At 41.1% G+C, this 19,099-nt stretch overlaps 1 protein-coding gene across 1 annotated transcript in view; it reads left to right on the top strand.

The window, feature by feature from the left end:
• ARHGEF26 (Rho guanine nucleotide exchange factor 26) overlaps positions 1–19,099 on the top strand; it is a 153,165-nt gene that overhangs the window by 98,589 nt on the left and 35,477 nt on the right. The window contains exons 10-11 of the mRNA XM_008065955.2: positions 4,383–4,472; positions 13,446–13,600. Coding sequence (XP_008064146.1) covers positions 4,383–4,472; positions 13,446–13,600 — 245 coding nt within the window. The remainder of the gene's footprint in view (positions 1–4,382; positions 4,473–13,445; positions 13,601–19,099) is intronic.

Below are 19,099 nucleotides of genomic sequence, written 5' to 3'. Positions count from 1 at the left end.
TAGTTTCTTTATGCAGAATGTCTGCACAATATCCCAGTGGGTGTTAAGTGCTATGCTGAACCCAGGGCTCACCAATAAGAACATTTCACAGTCTCTGCTCTCCAGTCTTTTTGGAGAGATAACACCCAAGTTGAGTCCTGAAAGACAAGTAGCCGGGTATAAATCTAGATAAGAAGGTGTTATTGGACAGAGTGGGGTCAAGTGCCCAGGCAGAGGGAAGCATACATGCCAAAGTGTGAAGGCAAGAAGGCGTGTATGTGTCAGACATTGGTAGGACTGAGGCCCCACATGAGGGCAGGGAGAGGTTGGGATAAAGGACATAGGTGCCAGGTCAGGAAGGGTCTTGCTAAGACTAAGTTCTGAAGGCTTCAGGGAACTTTTTTTTTTTTGCGACAGGGTTTCACTCACTCTGCTGCCCAGGCTAGAGTGCAGTAGCGTGATCAGATGATCATAGCTCATGCAACTTTCAACTCTTGGCCTCAAGCTATCTTCCTGTCTGAGCCTCCCAGGTAACTGGGACTACAAGCATGTACCTTCACACCTGGGTCATTTTTTATATTTTTATTTTTTATTTTATTCAGTCGGGGTCTCACTCTGTTTCCCAGGCTGGAGTGCAGTGGCTTAGTCACACCTTACCATGGCCTCGACCTCCTGGGTTCAAGTAGTCCTTCTGCCTCAGCCTCCCGAGTAGTTGGGACTACAGGCATGTGCTGCTAGACGTGGCTTATTTTTTTATTTTTGTAGATTATACCTGGTTTACTTTTTTTATTTTTTAGAGACAGGGTTTCACTGTGTTGCCTGAACTGGTCTCGAACTCCTGGGCTCAAGCAATCCTCTTGCCTAAGCCTTCCAAAGTGCTGGAATTGCAGGTATGAGCCACTGCACCTGGCCTAATTTTTTATTTTTAGCAACAGGGTTTTGCTTTGTTGCCCAGGCAGGTTTCTAATTGCTGGCTGCTAGTAATACTCCTGCCTGGGCTCCCTAAAGTGTTGGGATTACAGGTATGAGCCACCACACCCAGCCTTTCAGGGAGCCTTTTAAGGATTTTTAGCTGAAGAGTTTTATGATCAGATTTGAACTTAAGAAGATTGGCGTCGTATTTTTGGAGGATGCGTAAGGGAAGGGTAGAAGTGATTAAAAGAATTAGGAAGCCAACAATCCAGGCACAAAGGGGTCTGAACCTGGGTTCAGGGGCCAGAGCAGGTGGAGAGAAGTGAACAGCAAGATGGCGACATGAAGGAGACTGACTGCTTGAATGTGGAGGGCAGAGCAGAGGGAGAGTCCTACATGCCTTGTGGAAATGGATGGTGCTGTTAGTCACTGAGAATGTGGAGCTGGGGAAGACAAGAGGGGGAAGATGCTCTGATTTGGTGATGCTAAGTTTGGAATAGCTTTGGGACATCCAGGAAGAGATGTCATCTAGGTAGCTGGGTCTAGAGCCTAGGAGACAAAGTCAGGAAACATGGATTCGGGAGCTATGAGCACATTCCCCAAGAGAAGTCATAAAAATGTCCTGAGCAGACAGCCTGATGCAGTGCTGATTTCTCCCTCTGATGCCTCATTCCCTTCATTATGTTGTAGTTTCCGGCTACCCCGACCTCCACCTGGATATTCTTGGCTCTTAGCTTTGATCAGATGTAGTCGTTTGTCCCTGCATTAGTGAGCTCATTGAGACATTCAGAGCTAACGTAGGCTGCCACTGAGGATGGGTCTGCCCTCCAAATCTGAAATCAAGTGAGCAGTTGAAAAGTGTCCAAGTGCTGTGAATAAGAAATTGAACAAACCCATTGTGGAAAGTCTATACGGTGATCACAGCCTCAGTTGAACCTTGTCACTCCCCTGCAGAAAATCTGCGGGTAGCTTCTCTTTGCACTTGGAGCACAGTCCAGACACCATAAGGTCTTGCATGGTTTGAGCCTGGCCTGTCTCTCTGACTTCATCCCATGCCCACTTCCTGCATGTCAGGTCATCTCTCGCTAGCCTAAGCACACACGTGCTTTCCCATCTGGCCCTGGGTTCATGGTGTTCTCTCAGCCTGGGCCATCTTCTTCTTCTTCTTTTTTTTTTTTTTTTTTTTCGAGTCAGGGTCTCACTCTGTTGTCCAGGCTGGAGTGCAGAGGCATAATCACGATGATCACAGCTCACGGCAGTCAGAGCCTCCTGGGCTCAGGCAATCCTTCCACCTCAGCCTCCAAGTAGCTGGGACTACAGATGCACACAACCACTCCTGGCTAATTTTTTTTATTCTTTTCTTTCTCTCTCTCCCTTTTTTTTTTTTGTAGAAATGAAGTCTTACTACGTTGCCAGGCTATTCTTGAACCCTGGGTTTAAGCAATCTGCCCACCACATCCTCCCAAAGTGCTGGGATTATGGGTGTGAGCCACCAAGCCCAGCCTGCCTGGGACATCTTATTCTTTGGTACTAGCTTTCTCTTCTGCTTCAGTTTAAATGACCTCCCGGGAGAGGTTCCCTGGGCTTCCTCTTTGCCACTTGCTCCCCTGCTACCCTGTCTTTTTCTTCATGATCTCAGTCATTGATTTTTGTGTCTTTTGTCTGCCCTCTATGAAGTTAGAGATTGTGTTGTAACCCTGTACCCAAAACACAGTAAGTGCTAAATAAACTTTTTTACCCTAATAGGTAATATTTTAAAAGGAGAAATATTTCTTAGTTCAAGCTTCAGTAACAGAATACCATAGATCGGGTGGCTTAAATGACACATTCATTTCTCACAGTTTTGGAGGCTGAGAAGACCAAGATCTTCAAGGTACAGGCAGATCTGCAACTGCTGAGAGCCAGTTGTCTGGTTTGCAGATGGTCTTCTTCTTCTTTTATCCTCACATAATAGAGAGAAAGCTGAGAGAGGAAGAAAGCTACCCATGGTGGTTCACGCCTATAATCACAACACTTTAAAGAAACTGAGGTGGGAGGATTGCTTGAGCCCAGGAGTTTGTGACCAGCCTGGGCAACATAGCAAGACCTTGTCTCTACAAAAAATTTACAAAATTAGCTGAACGTGGTGGCACCTCCTAGCACTTTGGGAGGCAGAAGTGGAAGGATTGCCTGAGACTAGGATGTTGAGGCTGCAGTGAGTTGTAATTGTGCCACTGCACTCCAGCCTGGGCAACAAGATAAGTCTTTGCCTAAAACACACACACACACACACACACACACACACACACACACACACACGAGCCTTTCTTCTTTCTTGTCTTATAAGAGCACTAATCCCATTCTTGAGGACTCTATTCTCATGACCTAATTATCCCCCAAAGGACCTGCCTTGTAATACGATCTCATTAGGATTCCAATATATGAATTTGTGGTGGGGGGGGACACTCATATTGTCTGTGACAATTGGTAAGTGAAAAAAGTCACAGCAAACCTAAAATGCTCATTTCTAAAAAGAAAAATTTCAACACATATGTGTATATTTATATGCTCATATAAGCATAGGAAGAAAAGAGAGTGTATGACAGTCTGTTTCCAATTACCTCTGTGGAGTAAGGTTAGGTCAGGACCTTTTATGGCCTATTTTATGTACTTCTGTTATCATCATTTTATTTATTTTTTAAACAGTGGGCATGTATTATCTAACAAAAAAAATCAATCCAATTAGAATTTCTAGCCTTTGTTTTTAATAATCAATTTTGTCTTTATGGCCAGTGACCCTTATATGGACATTGTTTTCAGATTTTCCAGTTAATGAGAAATTGGAGATACAGAATTTGTTTTGATTTAGTTCAGTGAACTAAGCATGTATTAGGTACTCATTAAAGGACTGTGAAAGCATTTGCTTTTTAGATAATTCAGTGCTTCCAATTAAACTGATGGCCTTAGCTTGGCCATCCTTGGAGATTCATTGGCCATCAGGTGCTATGCCAACCCCCAAGGTTTCCCTCTTCTGCATTCAGATTACTGGTCACATACTTTGCACCTAGCACTCTGCTTAGATTTTGCCTTTGAACTTGTCTGTCTGCCTCTAGCTGCTCTGATTTAGAAGTGGGAGGGGGTGTCGCTTGCCCTGAGGTTGGGTGGGGTTCCCATCAGTAATGGCCAGGAGAAGGGTCAGAGGAATGAGGCAAAATGGACCCAGCCTTGGAGTGTACAATGAACGAGTCACATGTGTGTGAGAGTGCGGTGTTATCATAGTGTACAGAGGGTTTGTGTCCCTGAAGTCTTTTTTGTGTGTGTCTTTCCCATCCTAATCGTGCCACTTCTGACTGGTACAAGTGTCTTAAATATATAAAACTGTGAGATCTTTAACCATCAGGAATGAATTTCTGGGTTTCCTGAGTGCTAATCATTCCCTGTGAGAGATCTGCTTTTGAAAGAGAGATTTGTTTCCCTGACCTTGAACCCTCCTTCCTCTTCTGTGTTCCTAGTTGGTCCGACTGTGCAATGAAGGAGCCCGGAAGATGGAGAGGACCGAGATGATGTACACAATTAACTCCCAGCTGGAATTCAAAATTAAGGTATTCTTGTGCCCATGTTCATTAGCGCTCTTGCTTGAATCTTAACTAAACGGAGAGAGACAGTTAAGGGTGACAAAGTGGATAGGAATTTGCTTTTTAAAGAAAGACCATAAATTGGTAAGAGGGAAGCTGGCAGAGAGAGTAGCAGATGCTTTGGGCAATTCTGCTCTTGCTTGTGCCTGACAAAGTGACCTTTCTCCAGTCTATGGCATTAGGTATTATCTAAAAAACACCTTTTTTTTTTTTTTTTTGCCCCAGGAAGACACCAAACTTGGGGAAAGGGTAGTTAAAATAATGGAATTTTAGACTTGAAAAGAGACTTCTTCAGTATTCTCAAAATGTCTTGAAAAACACTGGTATCCCATGAGATGGACCAAGGTATTCCCCTAGGTAAAATAAGGGCATGCCTTTTCCCATTTTCAAAACAGATTAATGGATGGTTTTTTTAAAGTTTGTTTTCTTCTTATAACTTTTTTTGAGTATGTGCTGCTTGTCACTCCTTGTCTGATAGTGCCCTTGAGGAGATGACAAGATGAACAAAAGAGAAGAAAATGGCAGTTGATGGCAAATTTAGGCCAGGGCCAATCCTTTGTTGGCTCATAGCTGAGTTCTTAGTGGAAGTGAGTGCTCATGATTGTGATTCTGTGTTGTTTTATGAGACATAAAACTTTTTTTTTTTTTGAGTTGGAGTCTCACTCTTGTCACCCAGACTGGAGTGCAGTGGCTGGGCTTAGGCGATCCTTCTTCCTGCTTGGCTTAGGTGATCCTTCCGCCTCAGCCTTCCAAGTAGCTGGGACTACAGATATATGCCACCACGCCTGGCTAGTTTTTATGATTTATTGTAGAGTTGAGGTCTCACCAAGTTGCCCAGGCTGGTCTCAAATCCCCAGACCCAGGCAATCTTCTCGCCTCGACCTCCCAAAGTGCTAGGATTACAGGCTGAGCCACTACACCTGGCCTATAAGACATAAATTAATTAGGCAATTTCAAGTGACTGGTCGTATTTTTTTCTATTAAAAGTGTTCTTGATGTATGCAGTGGAATTATAGTGACCAGCATTTCATGGTATTCTGCAGAGAGCAACTTCTCTGCCATGTCACATAGTTTGAGGACCACTGATAGAGTGCAACTACACCCTTTTACTTTATACATGAGGCAAAGAAACCCAGAGAATAATTAATTGTCATCAGAGTCACTCGACTAGTAGTGGTAAAATCAGGACTTGGGTCCAGGCGTCCTGACTTGCAGGTCAGCGTAAACTCTTCTATCATAACATCCTGACTGTAATGGTTTAGATGCAGAAACACAATCCGTAAAACAGAAGATGATGAGCACTTACTAAAAACAACACCCACACCCACACGCCTGTTTTAAATAGTTACAATGTCCTCGCACAAAAATTTACAGCAATTTCAAAACCCATCTTTCTCCTGACTCTCAAAAAAAGAATTTTGTTCTTCTCTTTAATTGGTTACTGAATATGTAAGAAAATACATCTAACAACAGAAGTTTTTTTTAATCCCCTTTTTTAAAAGATGAAAAAAATCCCTGACCATTTTCCTTTATCCTCCTTCACCAAAAATCAGTTGGCTTGAGATTTTTTTTTTTTGTATGAAGCTCTATCTAAAACCCCAAATTAATTTGTAATTGAAAAATGCTTACCCCAAGAGTCATTAAGAGTAAATGATTAACATCAATTTGAGTTGAGTTTTTGGTTGTTGTCTTTTGGTTTAGTGATTGAAATATGTGTAACCCTAAAGGAAAGTATTCTAAGTAAGGATTTACAATATTCATAGCAGTTGGAAATACTAATTAGTACTAATTAGAGAATCTTAAGACCTTATAACACTTTTTGAATAACAATGGACATTTCTATTCAGTTTATTTCATTTCATTCATTCATTCATTCATTCATTCATTCATTCATTCATTCATTTTTGAGTCAGAGTCTTACTCTGTTACCCAGGCTGGAATGCAGTGGCATGATCACTGCTCACTGAAGCCTCAGGCTCCTTAGCCTCAGGCAATCCTTCTGCCTCAGCCTCCTGAGTAGTTGGGATTAAAGGCACATGCCACCATGCTCAGCTATTTTTTTTAATTTTTTTTGTGGAGATAAGGTCCCACTATGTTGCCAAGGCTGGTCTCAAACTCCTAGGCTCAAGCAATTCTCCTGCCTCGGCCTCCCAAAGTGCTGGGATTACAGACATGAGCCACCATGCCTGGCCTGAATTTATTATTTGAAAATATATTGTGGCAGCTGTGTGGAGGTCGACTTGGGGGTAATAAGCCCAAGACAACCAGTTAGGAGCTGGGCAGCAGACCTGGAGCCTCATGCGCCTGGAGCTGGCCAGTGGCGGTGATATCCTTGGGCCTCATTCATGGGATGGAGAGTCACAGCACTCACTCAGATAGGGAACCCAGGGAAGGAGCAAGTCTGGGGGGAAGGTAATGCGTTGTGTTTTGGTTGTATTTGGTTTATGGTATGGCTGTAGCTGCTGCTATTGTGAGAATATTGATTATTTACTATATGCCACTTATATAACCTCATTTAATTCTCACAAGAACCTCATGAAGTATCCTATTACTATCTCCATTTTACAGATGAAGAATCTGAAGCTAGAGAGATTAAATAATTTGCCTAAAGTCATACACCAAGACATAGTAGAGTCTGTATTCCAACCTTTGTGTGACTCCCAAGTCCACAGTCTTAACAATGACAGTATAATAATACCGATCATTTTCAAATTTGTAATAGTTAAACATTAGAAACAATGAGATCAGAAGATTGAAAATTAGAAATAAACATATTGAAAATCACTGTCAGTTTAGGTGTTAGGTAGAAATTAGGAGGGAAATAAAGTTTGTGTGTGGAGTGTGTGAATATGTGTGTACATAAACACATACATGTGTTCTTCATTTTTCAAATTTGTGAGTTTCTAGAAGTGTGTCATATGCTAAATAGTGGTAAATGAGAGGGGTGGGAAGCATCCCTAGAGCGGCACTTAGGAAGCTGATTAAATTACAAGCACGGGTTCTGATGCCTGAGTTGCAGAAGCAACTTCACTACTTACTAGCTGTACAACCTTGGGTATTCACTTACCTTTTCATGTCTTGGTTTTCTGAACCCTAAAATGAGACAGATAATAGTACTTTCCCTCATGGGATTATTGTGAAGATTACATTATTTAAGAATTGTATAGAACTTGAAACTGTCCTGATTTGTAGTAAGCATACTGTAAATGTATTGAGATGCTTTATTAGAATGGTTTCATAGGCATGGGGGGTTGTTGGAGAGTGAATGGGTTGTGGAATAGTTTAAGCAGATTAGACTTTTCATTCAAGAAGGTTGACTATCAAAAGGACAGGCCAGGCTGGGCACAGTAGCTCAACCCTGTAATCCTAGCGCTTTGGGAGTCTGAGACAGATTACTTGAGTCCAGGAGTTCAAGACCAGCCTGGGTGATATAACAAGATGTTGACTCTACAAAAAAATTGAAAAATTATCCGGGTATGGTGGCCCATACCTGCAGTCTCAGCTATTCAAGTGGCTGAGGCAGGAGGCTTGCCTGAGTCCAGGAGGTCAAAACCAGCCTGGGCCACATAGCACGTCCTTGTCTCTACAAGAAATACAAAACTTAGCCTGGTGTGGTGGCACATATCTGTCGTCCCAGCAACTTGGGAGGCTGATGCAGGAGGATCAACTGAGTCCAGGAGGTCAAGGCTGAGGTGAGTCATGATTGTGCCACTGCACTCCTGCCTGGGTGGCAGAGTGAAACCCCGACTCAAATTTTAAAAAAGGACAGGCCAGTGATGAGAACTAGAGAAGGCAGGAAGTTGAGGGACCATTTTTAGTGAATAATCTTCAGGACAGGTTGCAGAAAGGGAGCCAGGACAGAAAGAATACTTACTAATGGGAGGGAAGAAAAATGAGGGAATAAAGCCTCAGAGTTGAAAGCAGGGTGTTGAGGGCAGGAAGGCTTACCCTCTGAGGTGGGAGGACAGGAAGTGATAGTGGTAGAGAAAAAAGTGGACACAAACTAAGAAGATCAAAGATCAGAGATCAGTTTGTGCCTCAAATTGTGGTTTTTCTCCATTAGATAACAGCTTTCTTTAGATTTGGGAAGAATGTTTTTTTTTACCTTATAATTGAATGTTTGACCTTATGAATATGTACATGGAGAAGGTTTGGGGGCCTTGCTAACAAATAGAAATCCAAGCACTGACAGACAAAATGAAGAACTCTCGGGTGTTTAAACAGTCTGTGCTGTTAGAGACAGTTTGGTGGTTTCTCAAAAAGTTAAATGCAAAAAAGCTGTAAGACCCAGCAGTTCCACTCCTTGATAGATACCCAAGAACACTGAAAGGAGTTGCTCAAACAAAAATGTGTACATGAATCTCCATGGCAACATTATTTATAATAGGCACAAAAGTGGAAGTAACCCAAGTCAGCTGACGAATGGACAAACAGAATGAGGTATATCCATACAATGAAATACTATTCAGCCATAAAAAGGAGTACAAGTCCTGCTACTTGCCTCAGCATGAATAAACCTTGGAAACATTGTCTTATGTGAAAGAAGCCAGAGGCAAAGGTCACATATTGTATTATTCCATTTGCATGTGATGTCCAATATAGGCAAATCCATAGAGTTAGAAAGTTGATTAGTGATTGCCAGGTGCTTGGGAGAGGAGGAATGGGGGTGGGGGTGACTGCTGAATGCAAGTGGGGTTTCTTTTTTTTGAGTTAGAGTCTCACTCTGTTGCCCAGGCTGGAGTGCAGTGGCACGCTCATGGTCACCGCTGCCTCGACTTGCTGGGCTCAGGCAATCCTTCTGCCTCAGCCTTCCAAGTAGCCAGAACTACAGGCACGCACTACCATGCCTGGCTAATTTTGGGATTTATTGTAATGATAGGGTCTCACCAAGTTGCCCAGGCTGGTCTTGAACCTGTGGGCTCAGGCAGTCCCCTCACCTCAGCCTCCCAAAGTTCTGGGATTACAGGCTTGAGCCACTGCACTGCTGGCTTCTTTTTGAAGTATTTAAAATGTTCTGGAATTAGATAGTGATGATCATCGCACAACATAGTGAATGTACGTAAAAGCCACTGAATTATGTATATATCCCTTGAATCGGTGAAATGGTGAATTTTATGCTATATAAATTTTCTCAGTTAGAAAAATTATTTGATCTTCAGTGGCTCTTCCTTTTCTTGCTGCCCCGTAAAATTGGTTATATTTTATGCTGAGGCTAATTTTCTAGGATGCTGAGTACAGAAAAAAATAATAAAAAGTCTTTGCTCTATAGACATTACCTCAATTGTTTAGGATCTGTTTTTGTTCATAGATTTCTCCTTGTGTATGTGTGTGTTGTAGTCTCACTCTGTCACTCAAGCTGGAGTGCAGGAGCATAATTGTGGCTTATTGGAGCCTTGACCTTCTGGGCTTAGCTATTTGTCCGCCTTAGCCTCCCAAGTAGCTATAAGCATGCACTACCACACCTAGCTAATTTAATTTTTATAGAAACAGCGTTGCCCAAGCTGGTCTCAAACCCCTGGCTCAAGCAGTCCCACCACCTCAACCACCTAGAGTGCTGGAATTACATGGGATTATAAGCATGAGCCACTATGCTTAGCCACGAATTTCTTTTCTAGTTTGGGTACACCTACATCCTAGTATCCCAGCTCGCTTACTAGGGAAATTCATTTATGCTCACTTTGGATTGTTCTGATTTATTTTATTTTGGTCGTTTTAATATTGTCTTCTTTATCAATATCCGAGGGCAGAAGATTTAAATAATAAAAAATAGTATCTTCTTTAATAAAACCTATCTGAAGCCTGGTTTAGTAGCTTACACCTGTAATCCCAGCAGTTGGGGAGGCCAAGGAAGAATTGCTTGATCCCAGGAGTTTGAGACCAGCCTAGGCAACATAGTGAGATCTCATCTCTACAAAAAATAAAAAATTAGCCGGGCATGGTGTTATGTACCTAGTCTCAGCTACTCAGGAGGCTGCAGCTAAAGGATCACCTGAGCCTAGGAGGTTGAGGCTCTGATGAACCGTGATCATGCCACACAGTACTCCGGCCTGGGTGACAGAGTGAGACCTCAACTCAAAAAACAAAACAAAATAAAAACCACCCACCAACCAAGCAACAACAACAACAAAAACCTATCTGAATGAGTTCAGTCTTCTAACAATAAATTTGAAACATGTTTATAATATGAGATTTTTGTTTTCAAAAGAAGTTTAGACATATCAAAAGCCACTGTTAATTTTAGGTGCTTAGATAGAAATGTTGTTTTGCCTGATGGAGTACAAGGAGTCCATAAAAATCAGTCTGCTGGCTGGGCACAGTGGCTCAAGCCTGTAATCCCAACACTTTGGGAAGCCAGTGTGAGAGGATTGCCTGAACTCATGAGTTCAATACCAACCTGGGCAACTTGGTGAGACCTCGTTTCTACAATAAATCAAAAAATAAGCTGGACGTGGTAGCGCACTCGCCTGTGGTTCTAGCTACTTGGAAGGCCAAAGTGGAAGGATTGCCTGAGTCCAGCAGGTCGAGGCTGCGGTGGCTGTGAGTGCCACTGCACTCCAGCCTGGGCAACAGAGTAAGACTCTAACTCAAAAAAAAAAAAAAAAAATCAATCTACCTTAAAAGCAAAAAAACAATTTAAAAACTTTTCTTTCCCCAGCCCCTTAACTAAGAACAGTTATAGGGCAGCTGGTAGGGTTACACGCAATGGCAATATAACCCTGTTTCCGGTAATGACAACCCTTGGGCAGGACCTAATGTGACACAAGGTGACCTCGTGTGTGCCAGCTGGTCCTCCAGAGCTATCTAAGCACGCTTTCTGACAGTTGACCTTTATGGTCCCAGCTGTTCCTGTTAGATAATTGTTGACTCAAGGTTTGGGGGTTAGAAACTTCATGAATTCCCTTAATAGCCAGTTTTGAACAGATTGGGGTTAGCCATCATCTTTTATCTTCCCTTTTAGACCTTTAAGAAAAGAGTATGTAACTGGTGAACAACATTCTTATAAAAGCTCTTTATAAAGTGTAAAAAAAAGTGAAATCCTTCCTTAACCTTCTCATTTCCTCCTTCACATCCTCAATTTCCTTTAGCGATTTTTAATCATTATTCCCTGAAAAGGATGACATTTGATTGTCCCACATTACTACACTATATTTTGTGTGTCCAAGAACTTTTGCTTGCTTATTTTATGGATATAGTCTTTTAAATCAGATTTTTGGCGGTAAACATTTCTGGTAACTTAAAAAAAAAAAAAGGAAAACTCTCAAGGGTAAGAATTATACTGTGGTTTTGAGAATTGTCCAGTTGGCTTGTACAAGACTGAATAAAGAAAAAAACAATATGTAGTTTCTTGGATACAGCCTTTTCTAAGAGATTATGATAGATTATTTTAGGAGAAATTCATTTTCACAGCCAGAAAGTGGCATAATGGTTCATTTTTTTGGTAACAGATGTAAACTATTATTGAATGTTTGCCACCAAATATTGTTAAATACATTATCTTGCAGCATATCACTTTCAAGTTAAAATGCCAGAAACACCAGTATTCACAATTCTTTTAAGGAATGCTACATAATGACATGTTAAGGCATAAATTCTTTTGGTATAGTTCTCCTTTTTAAGTTTAAAACAGTTTTTTAGAGAAAGAAGAAGGGAAAGATAGAGAGACATGCCAGAGCGGGCATGGGTGAGAGAAACTACTGGCTTATAATTCTTAAAAGAATGATGCTAACTAAAGTGATGCAAAATTTTCAGTGTGAGATTATAATTAAGCTACATTTTACAAAAATATCATGTAACATGGCAATAATACCATTCAGCATCCTGGATTAGATCCCTTCAGGAGGAACTGATAATTTATACAGTCAAACTTCAAAAGTTATAGATAGACCAGGTACAGTGGCTCGTCCATGTAATTCCAGCTCTTTGGGAGGCTGAAGCTGGACGATTGCTTCAGCCCAGGAGTTAGAGTCCAGCCTTGGCCACATAATGAGGCCCCGTTTCTACAAAAAAAAATTTATAATTTAGACGGGCATGATGGTGTGTGCCTATGGTCCCAGCTACCTGGAAGGCTGATGTGGAAGGATTATTGCCTGAACCCAGGAAGTTGAGGCTGTGGTGAGCCACAATCATGCCACTGCACTCCAGCCTGGGCGATTGAATGAGATCTCAACCTAAAAAAAAAAAAGTGCCAATAAAAGCAATTCAGTACCACAGAGAAGTACATCTCTGAACATACACAACTTTCAGGCCACAGTCTTGAAGGTCTGAAGTATTAAGACGGTTTGATGTATGAGTTGGTTGGCACTTAATGAACACATTTATTGCACATTTTCTCCACGAGGAAAACTACCATAAACTTAAGAACAGGTGTTCTCAAGGATATAGCTAAATAGATAATCAGTAGCCAAAACATGAGTTTGTGAGGGTATTTTCTCTTGAAAAAGCATTTTTAGTTCATAAAGCAAATACAGACTTTTATATTTGTCTCTTGTTAACTACTGTTATCTATGATTTTTTGTATATTTGGATTTTGATTTGAGATATTTAAAGTAACTGCAGTTTATATTGGTAGATTTCATTACTAGGCTTTTTTCATTTTAAATGACTTCTTACTTCATTTTCTTTTTCAGTTGAGAGTTCATAGAAATGTCATAATTTTTGATTGACCCAATAACATTTTCTCATTGAGTTTGAGTTTCATATTGGGAAGTTAATAGTTTTTTATATTGGAAGATAAATTGTTCTTTTCCATTTTTTCTTTGAGAATGCACTGTACTTCTCTAGTTATTTTTCAGGATTATATGCCCACAAAACAATGATGCATATCATAATATGTCAGTCGTTTGAATGTAAGTCTTATATTTTACTTTCAATAATCGTAAAAAGACTTTAACTCTGTTTGGGGCACTGAGTTTTTTTGTTTTTGTTTTTTTTCTTTTGTAGCCTTTTCCTTTAGTCTCCTCTTCTCGGTGGTTGGTAAAAAGAGGCGAGTTGACAGCTTATGTAGAAGACACTGTGCTTTTCTCAAGAAGGACATCCAAGCAGCAAGTCTACTTCTTTCTTTTTAATGACGTGCTTATTATCACCAAGAAGAAGAGGTAAGCCTTTGCCTGGTGTTGCTGGCTAGATAGTCTGGTTTTAAAGTTCTATAATTCAAAAGCCTGTTGGGGTGATCATCCTTTAAAAGCTAGTGATGGCGCACCTGTAGTTTCTATTTTTTTTTTTTGTCGGAGTCTCACTTTGTCTCCCTGGCTGGAGTGCAGTCGACCTCTTGGGCTCAGGCAGTTCTTCCACCTCAGCCTCCCAAGTAGCTGGGACTACAGGCGCACACCATCATGCCCGACTGACTTTTGGATTTTGTTTGTAGAGATGAGGCATTACTATGTTGCCCAGACTGATCTTGAATTCTGGGCTTAAGGGATTCTCCCGCCTTGGCCTCCCAAAGTGTTGGGTTTAGAAGCTGAGGCACTGTGCCCGGCCAGTTTCTATAAATTAAATCATAATCACATCTGTGCTTCATTTTCTTTCAATTGCCTGTATGGTTAAGACTTGAATCATTACAGGATCCTAATTCTGGCCAACCTCTGTTGAGCTTTTGCACCATGAAAGCCACTGTTTTAAGCATTTTATGCATTTATGTCATTTACTTTTCGTGATATTCCTGGGAAGGCAACACTGGTCTTATTCTCATTTAGTGTTTTTTAAACTTCTGCCATCAAAGCTTTGAGCAAAACAGATGAAAGTCTGTCCAATTGAGAACAGGCTGGGGAGCCACTCCAGTGCTCCTTGTAACTTTATTTAAAATCTACGGCTTTACTCCAACACACACGCACACACACACACACACACACACACACACACACACACACACACACACACACACACAAAATCTACTGCTCTTCATTATCGCTAGTCCGAAAAGTTCCCCAAGACTGCGAAGGTGTTAACCACACTTCTTTTCCAAGGGAATAAAGTAAATTAGAGTGTTTGTTCTGTTTCCTTCAGACTTTCCATCGTGTAATCATGCAGAGAGATGTCTAAGAAGAATACTGTGGGAGCCTTTTCTTTATAGTATTTCTTCTCTCAAATTGTTACTACTACTACTACTACTACTACTACTACTACACACACACACACACACACACACACACACACACATCCTCACATACCCTCAGCAATTCTGCCTGTCTCTAGGAAACATTCTTTATTAAATGTACCCAATACATGCAAGGTTGTAAAATATTTTCTTGCTGGCTCTACATAAACATTCCATGTTTCCTAGAATTTGAAGAGTAAAAACTTAAATCTGTGGCATATTTCCACATGGGAAGGAAATGAAGGTGGGCTGAATTGATGGCATGTGATAGCAGTAGGGGTAGTTCATGGGGTACAATTCAGACAAGGTAAAGAGAGCTGTAGAAGCAGATTCCTATGAAAATACAACATAAATGTCCAAAAGTATCATGAAATATTTATTTAAGTGCTACTTCTGAGTTGCTGACTTTATAGCTTGAAAATGCGAACTAAATTGAAACAGATTGAGCTCCTTTTAATCAGACCATATTATGAAATATTTCAGCTGTTTGGCTGTCTAGCTAAAATAAAACTTTGTATGGTCTTCCCTGAAAAGTCATAATATGACTATGATGAGTGCATTAAAATACTGATAATTATTTTTCATACTTGGGAAAATAGTGTTTCCATATCTCCAAGGAGAAATTATTTCTCTTACCTGGGGTAGTCTGACTAGTTTTAGTAGCTAGCACAATTTTATAAGTAAAGATTGGAGAAGAATTCTAAATTTTGTGTTTTCGTGTTTTGTTGGTTTCCTATGAGATAGCATGTTTCCTTGGCTTTCTTCAAGATGTTTTGTTTTTAGGGGAGAGTAATTATATATGTCTCTTCAAATGCCAGAATGCTTGACTTTTAACATCTTCCAGCTGTTGAAATATTTGTTCTGTGTCAATGAACTGAGAGTTTTAACGAAACTTTTGATTTAAATGATAAAATATATACTGAGGGTACCAAGCCAGTTTTAAATATAAATGTAGTTTTGATGATGATGACTTCAGTGACTTGATGAAAACATTAAAGGTATTTAAACTAGTACAGTGCAACTTTTGTTCTTGAACTTGTACAGAACGACCCAATAAATACTGACTTTTGAAAGTTAGAATTAAGGTATGTACTATTCTATTTAGCAGCATACTTTGCCCTCCACAGGTAGTTTTGCAATTATATTTAATGTTGCTGTCTTAGCTATCCCAGCCTTATTTGCACAGGTAAATTTGAACTTGAATTATTATTAATATTATCATTTTGTGAGTCAAGGCCTCACTCTGTCATCCAGGCTCTGGAGTGTAGTGACACGATTTCGGCTCACTCCAGCCTCAACCTGCCGGGCTCAGGCAATCAATCCTTCGGCCTCAGGCACTCAAGTAGCTGAGACTACAGGCACACACCACCACACCTAATGTTAAATTTCACATTTTTTGTAGAGACAAGGTCTTGCTATATTTCCCAGGCAGGTCTCGATCTCCTGGGCTCAAGTGATCCTCCCACCTTGGCCTCCCAAAGTGCTGGGATGACAGGCATGAACTTGCCAGGCTTGAACTTTAATTATTAATAGGAAAAAGAGCAAACTCCAATGGAGAAGGCAACTTGAGAACCTAGTTTTGCCTTTACCAGAACTGGGATGTTCTTGCCTTACTGGTTAGTTCATCATATTTCTAGGGTGCTCCTAGTAAACAGTATTGGTACCCCAACTTGTTTATAACCTGATTATGTGGTGAAGGTGACAAGCAGACTACGGAAACTTGATAAACAGTCTTGATTAAAAACGTACAGGGTGCACAACCGTATTTACACACTAGCTTCAAGGAGGCAATTGCAAATGCTTTGCATGCCAGAGGGAGCAGCGAAGGCGATCCAGCAGCTTTGAGTAAGGCAACAATTTAGGCTTGGCTACGAGATACAGATAAAGGATAGTTACCTGTGCCAGCTCTTCGGGGACGAGCCAGCCACCCACTGCCTAATTGTAATTCCAGGGTTCCGTCAGGGAGCCTAGCTGCTGGGACTCCAGTGGTTTTCAGCTTCTGCGGGAGGCTTCCCAGCTACTGGAGAGGCTGCTTGGGAGGACAGTTGCGCTTCCTCTTCCTGTGCAGATGGGCAGATGGTTGTACTGAGCACGTTCCATGGATTGCTGTGGTGTGTGGCCACCTTGGCTTTGCAATGCTTCTGTTTCTGCCAGTGCTTGCAGTGCTGGGCTTAGTTAGTGGCCATGAGGCTGTCTTTGAGGACAGGAATTTTCATTCTCTTAGAATATTAAAAGACTGTTTGTTTGTTCATTTGCTTTTAATTTGTAAAGCTTTTTTAGCAATGGGGTCTCACTGTGTTGCTCCGGCTAGAGTGCAATGGCTATTCAAAAGCATGATCAAGACTAGGTGTGGTGGCTCACATCTGTAATCCCAGTACTTTGAGTGACGGAGGCCTACTTGAACCCAGGAGTTTGAGGCCAGCCTGGGCAACATAGCAAGATCTCATCTCTACAAAAAATTAGCCAGGCGTGGTGGTGTGTGCCTATAGTCCCAGCCACTCGGTAGGCCGAGCCTGGATGATTACTTGATCCCTGGAGTTTGAGGCTACAGTGAGCCATGATTGTGCCACTGCACTCCACCCTGGGTGACAGAGGGAGACGCTGACTCAAAAAATAAAAACATAAAACAAGCAAACAAAAACACGATCATGTGCACTACAGGCTTGAACTGGCTTCAAGTGCTCTTCTAGCCTCAGCCTCCCGAATAGCTGGTACTACAGGCATGTGCCTGGCTCTTTCTTAAAAATAAAGTTTCAAGTTTTTATTAGCTCTGAGCTGATTGTAGGTCACTGTATGAATAGCCTGTTCTACCAAATTTCAAAAGCATACATCATTAGTTTGACCACTCCGGGTGAGAACGTGAACTCTGGCATTTGAAGCTTTGACTAGAGGTTACCTGGGTACTGCCAGAACCGACTCCTCAACCTTGGCACAGTGGATATTTTGGGCCTGATGCCTCTGTGTTGTGGTGGGCTGTCCTGTGCACTGCTGTATATTTTAGCAATATCCTTGGTCTCTATCCACTGTTTGCTGGTAGCACCTTCCCCAGTTGTGATAACCAAAGATGTCCCTGGGGGGGCAAAATTGCTCCTAGTAAAGAACTATTGTTCTAGAGTGTGGCAAAGGAAACCAGCTTTGCCTTCAGAGTAGTGAAGGTGTGCGAGTCTGTCAAACCTGACACAGCAATTGTAATATCATATTATAAATATAATGGTTTGTCATATTGTATACATAGATTAATGAAAAATAACTTATTATGATATCCAAGTTGTGTCTAATAACTTGTGATTACATAATTACAGACTGTACCTACTACATGTACAATCTTTTGGGTTAAGTACTACTTTGTCCCTAGTTTTGCAATACGAAAACTGAATCCAAGGCCTAACTAGGCTTAATTCCCAAAATATTATTTTGTAGAGTAGTCAGCTGTCTTACTCTTCCCATTTTATTGCCTCTAACTGACTTAAATTTTCTCTACCAATTTTACCAGAAGCTAAAAGCAACATTTTTCTCTCTGTGTTAGTTTCTTAACCACTGCTGTGTCAAAGAACCACAAAGTGAGTGGCTTAAAGCAATAAGAATTTGACTGGGTGTGGTGGCTCAAACCTGTAATTGCAGCACTTTAGGAGACTGAGGCAGAAGGAGTGTTTGAATTCAGGGGTTCAAGACCAGTCTAGATAACACAGGGAGACTCTGTCTCTGAAAACAAATTTTTTTCTGGCATGGTGGCACATGCCTATAGTCCCAGCTACTTGGGAAGGGAGCTGAGGTGGGAGGACTGTTTGAACCTGGGAGGTCGAGGCTGCAGTGAACTCTGACTGTGCTACTTCCACTCTAGCTTGTGTGACAGAGTGAGACCTCGACTCAAAAAAAAAACAAAAAAACAAAAAAACCCCAAAAAACTCAAGCAAGCAAAACACAAAAACAAAGTGGGAATTAGTTATCTCCCAGTTCTGGAGGCCACTATTATTTCCATTTTACAGATGAAGACATTGAGGAAAAGAGAGATGAATTATTTTTCAAGGCCTTTTGGCAGAGCCAGGATTCTAACCTGAGTCTCTGGTTCCTGATGCTCAGTTTCTTTGTGTGTGTTTTTTCTTTTTCTTTCTTTTTTTTTTTTTAGAAAGTGGGATTTATTGAAAGGACAGCAAAGCTCCCACAGTGGAAGGGGACCCGAAGGGGTTGCCTGCGTTTTTCTTGATTTCATTTATCTAGAATATTTTTACCTTTTCCCTCATCCTATAACATTATTGAAAAAAATAGCCTAGAAATACACACCTTTTTTGATTTGAGAAATGTCGTTTCCAAAGCAAGTTTTTGTTGAGTATTTTTATAGTTTCACTGGATGTAGGAACAGACTGGAATCAGTACCAAATTGTATTTGCAAGTTTTCCTCTACTGTTAACTAATCTAGCGTTAGAATCTGGAGCGAGCTTCCCTTCCATAACATTTCCTTCCTACAGACATTTAAGACAGGAGATTTCTACTTCCTGATTCC

The sequence above is a fragment of the Carlito syrichta genome, unplaced genomic scaffold, assembly GCF_000164805.1.
Source record: "Carlito syrichta isolate Samal-C Ts95f unplaced genomic scaffold, Tarsius_syrichta-2.0.1 Scaffold308821, whole genome shotgun sequence".
Classification (NCBI taxonomy): domain Eukaryota; kingdom Metazoa; phylum Chordata; class Mammalia; order Primates; family Tarsiidae; genus Carlito; species Carlito syrichta.
Note: the sequence above shows the minus strand (reverse complement) of the source record. Positions and strands in the feature narration are given on the sequence as shown.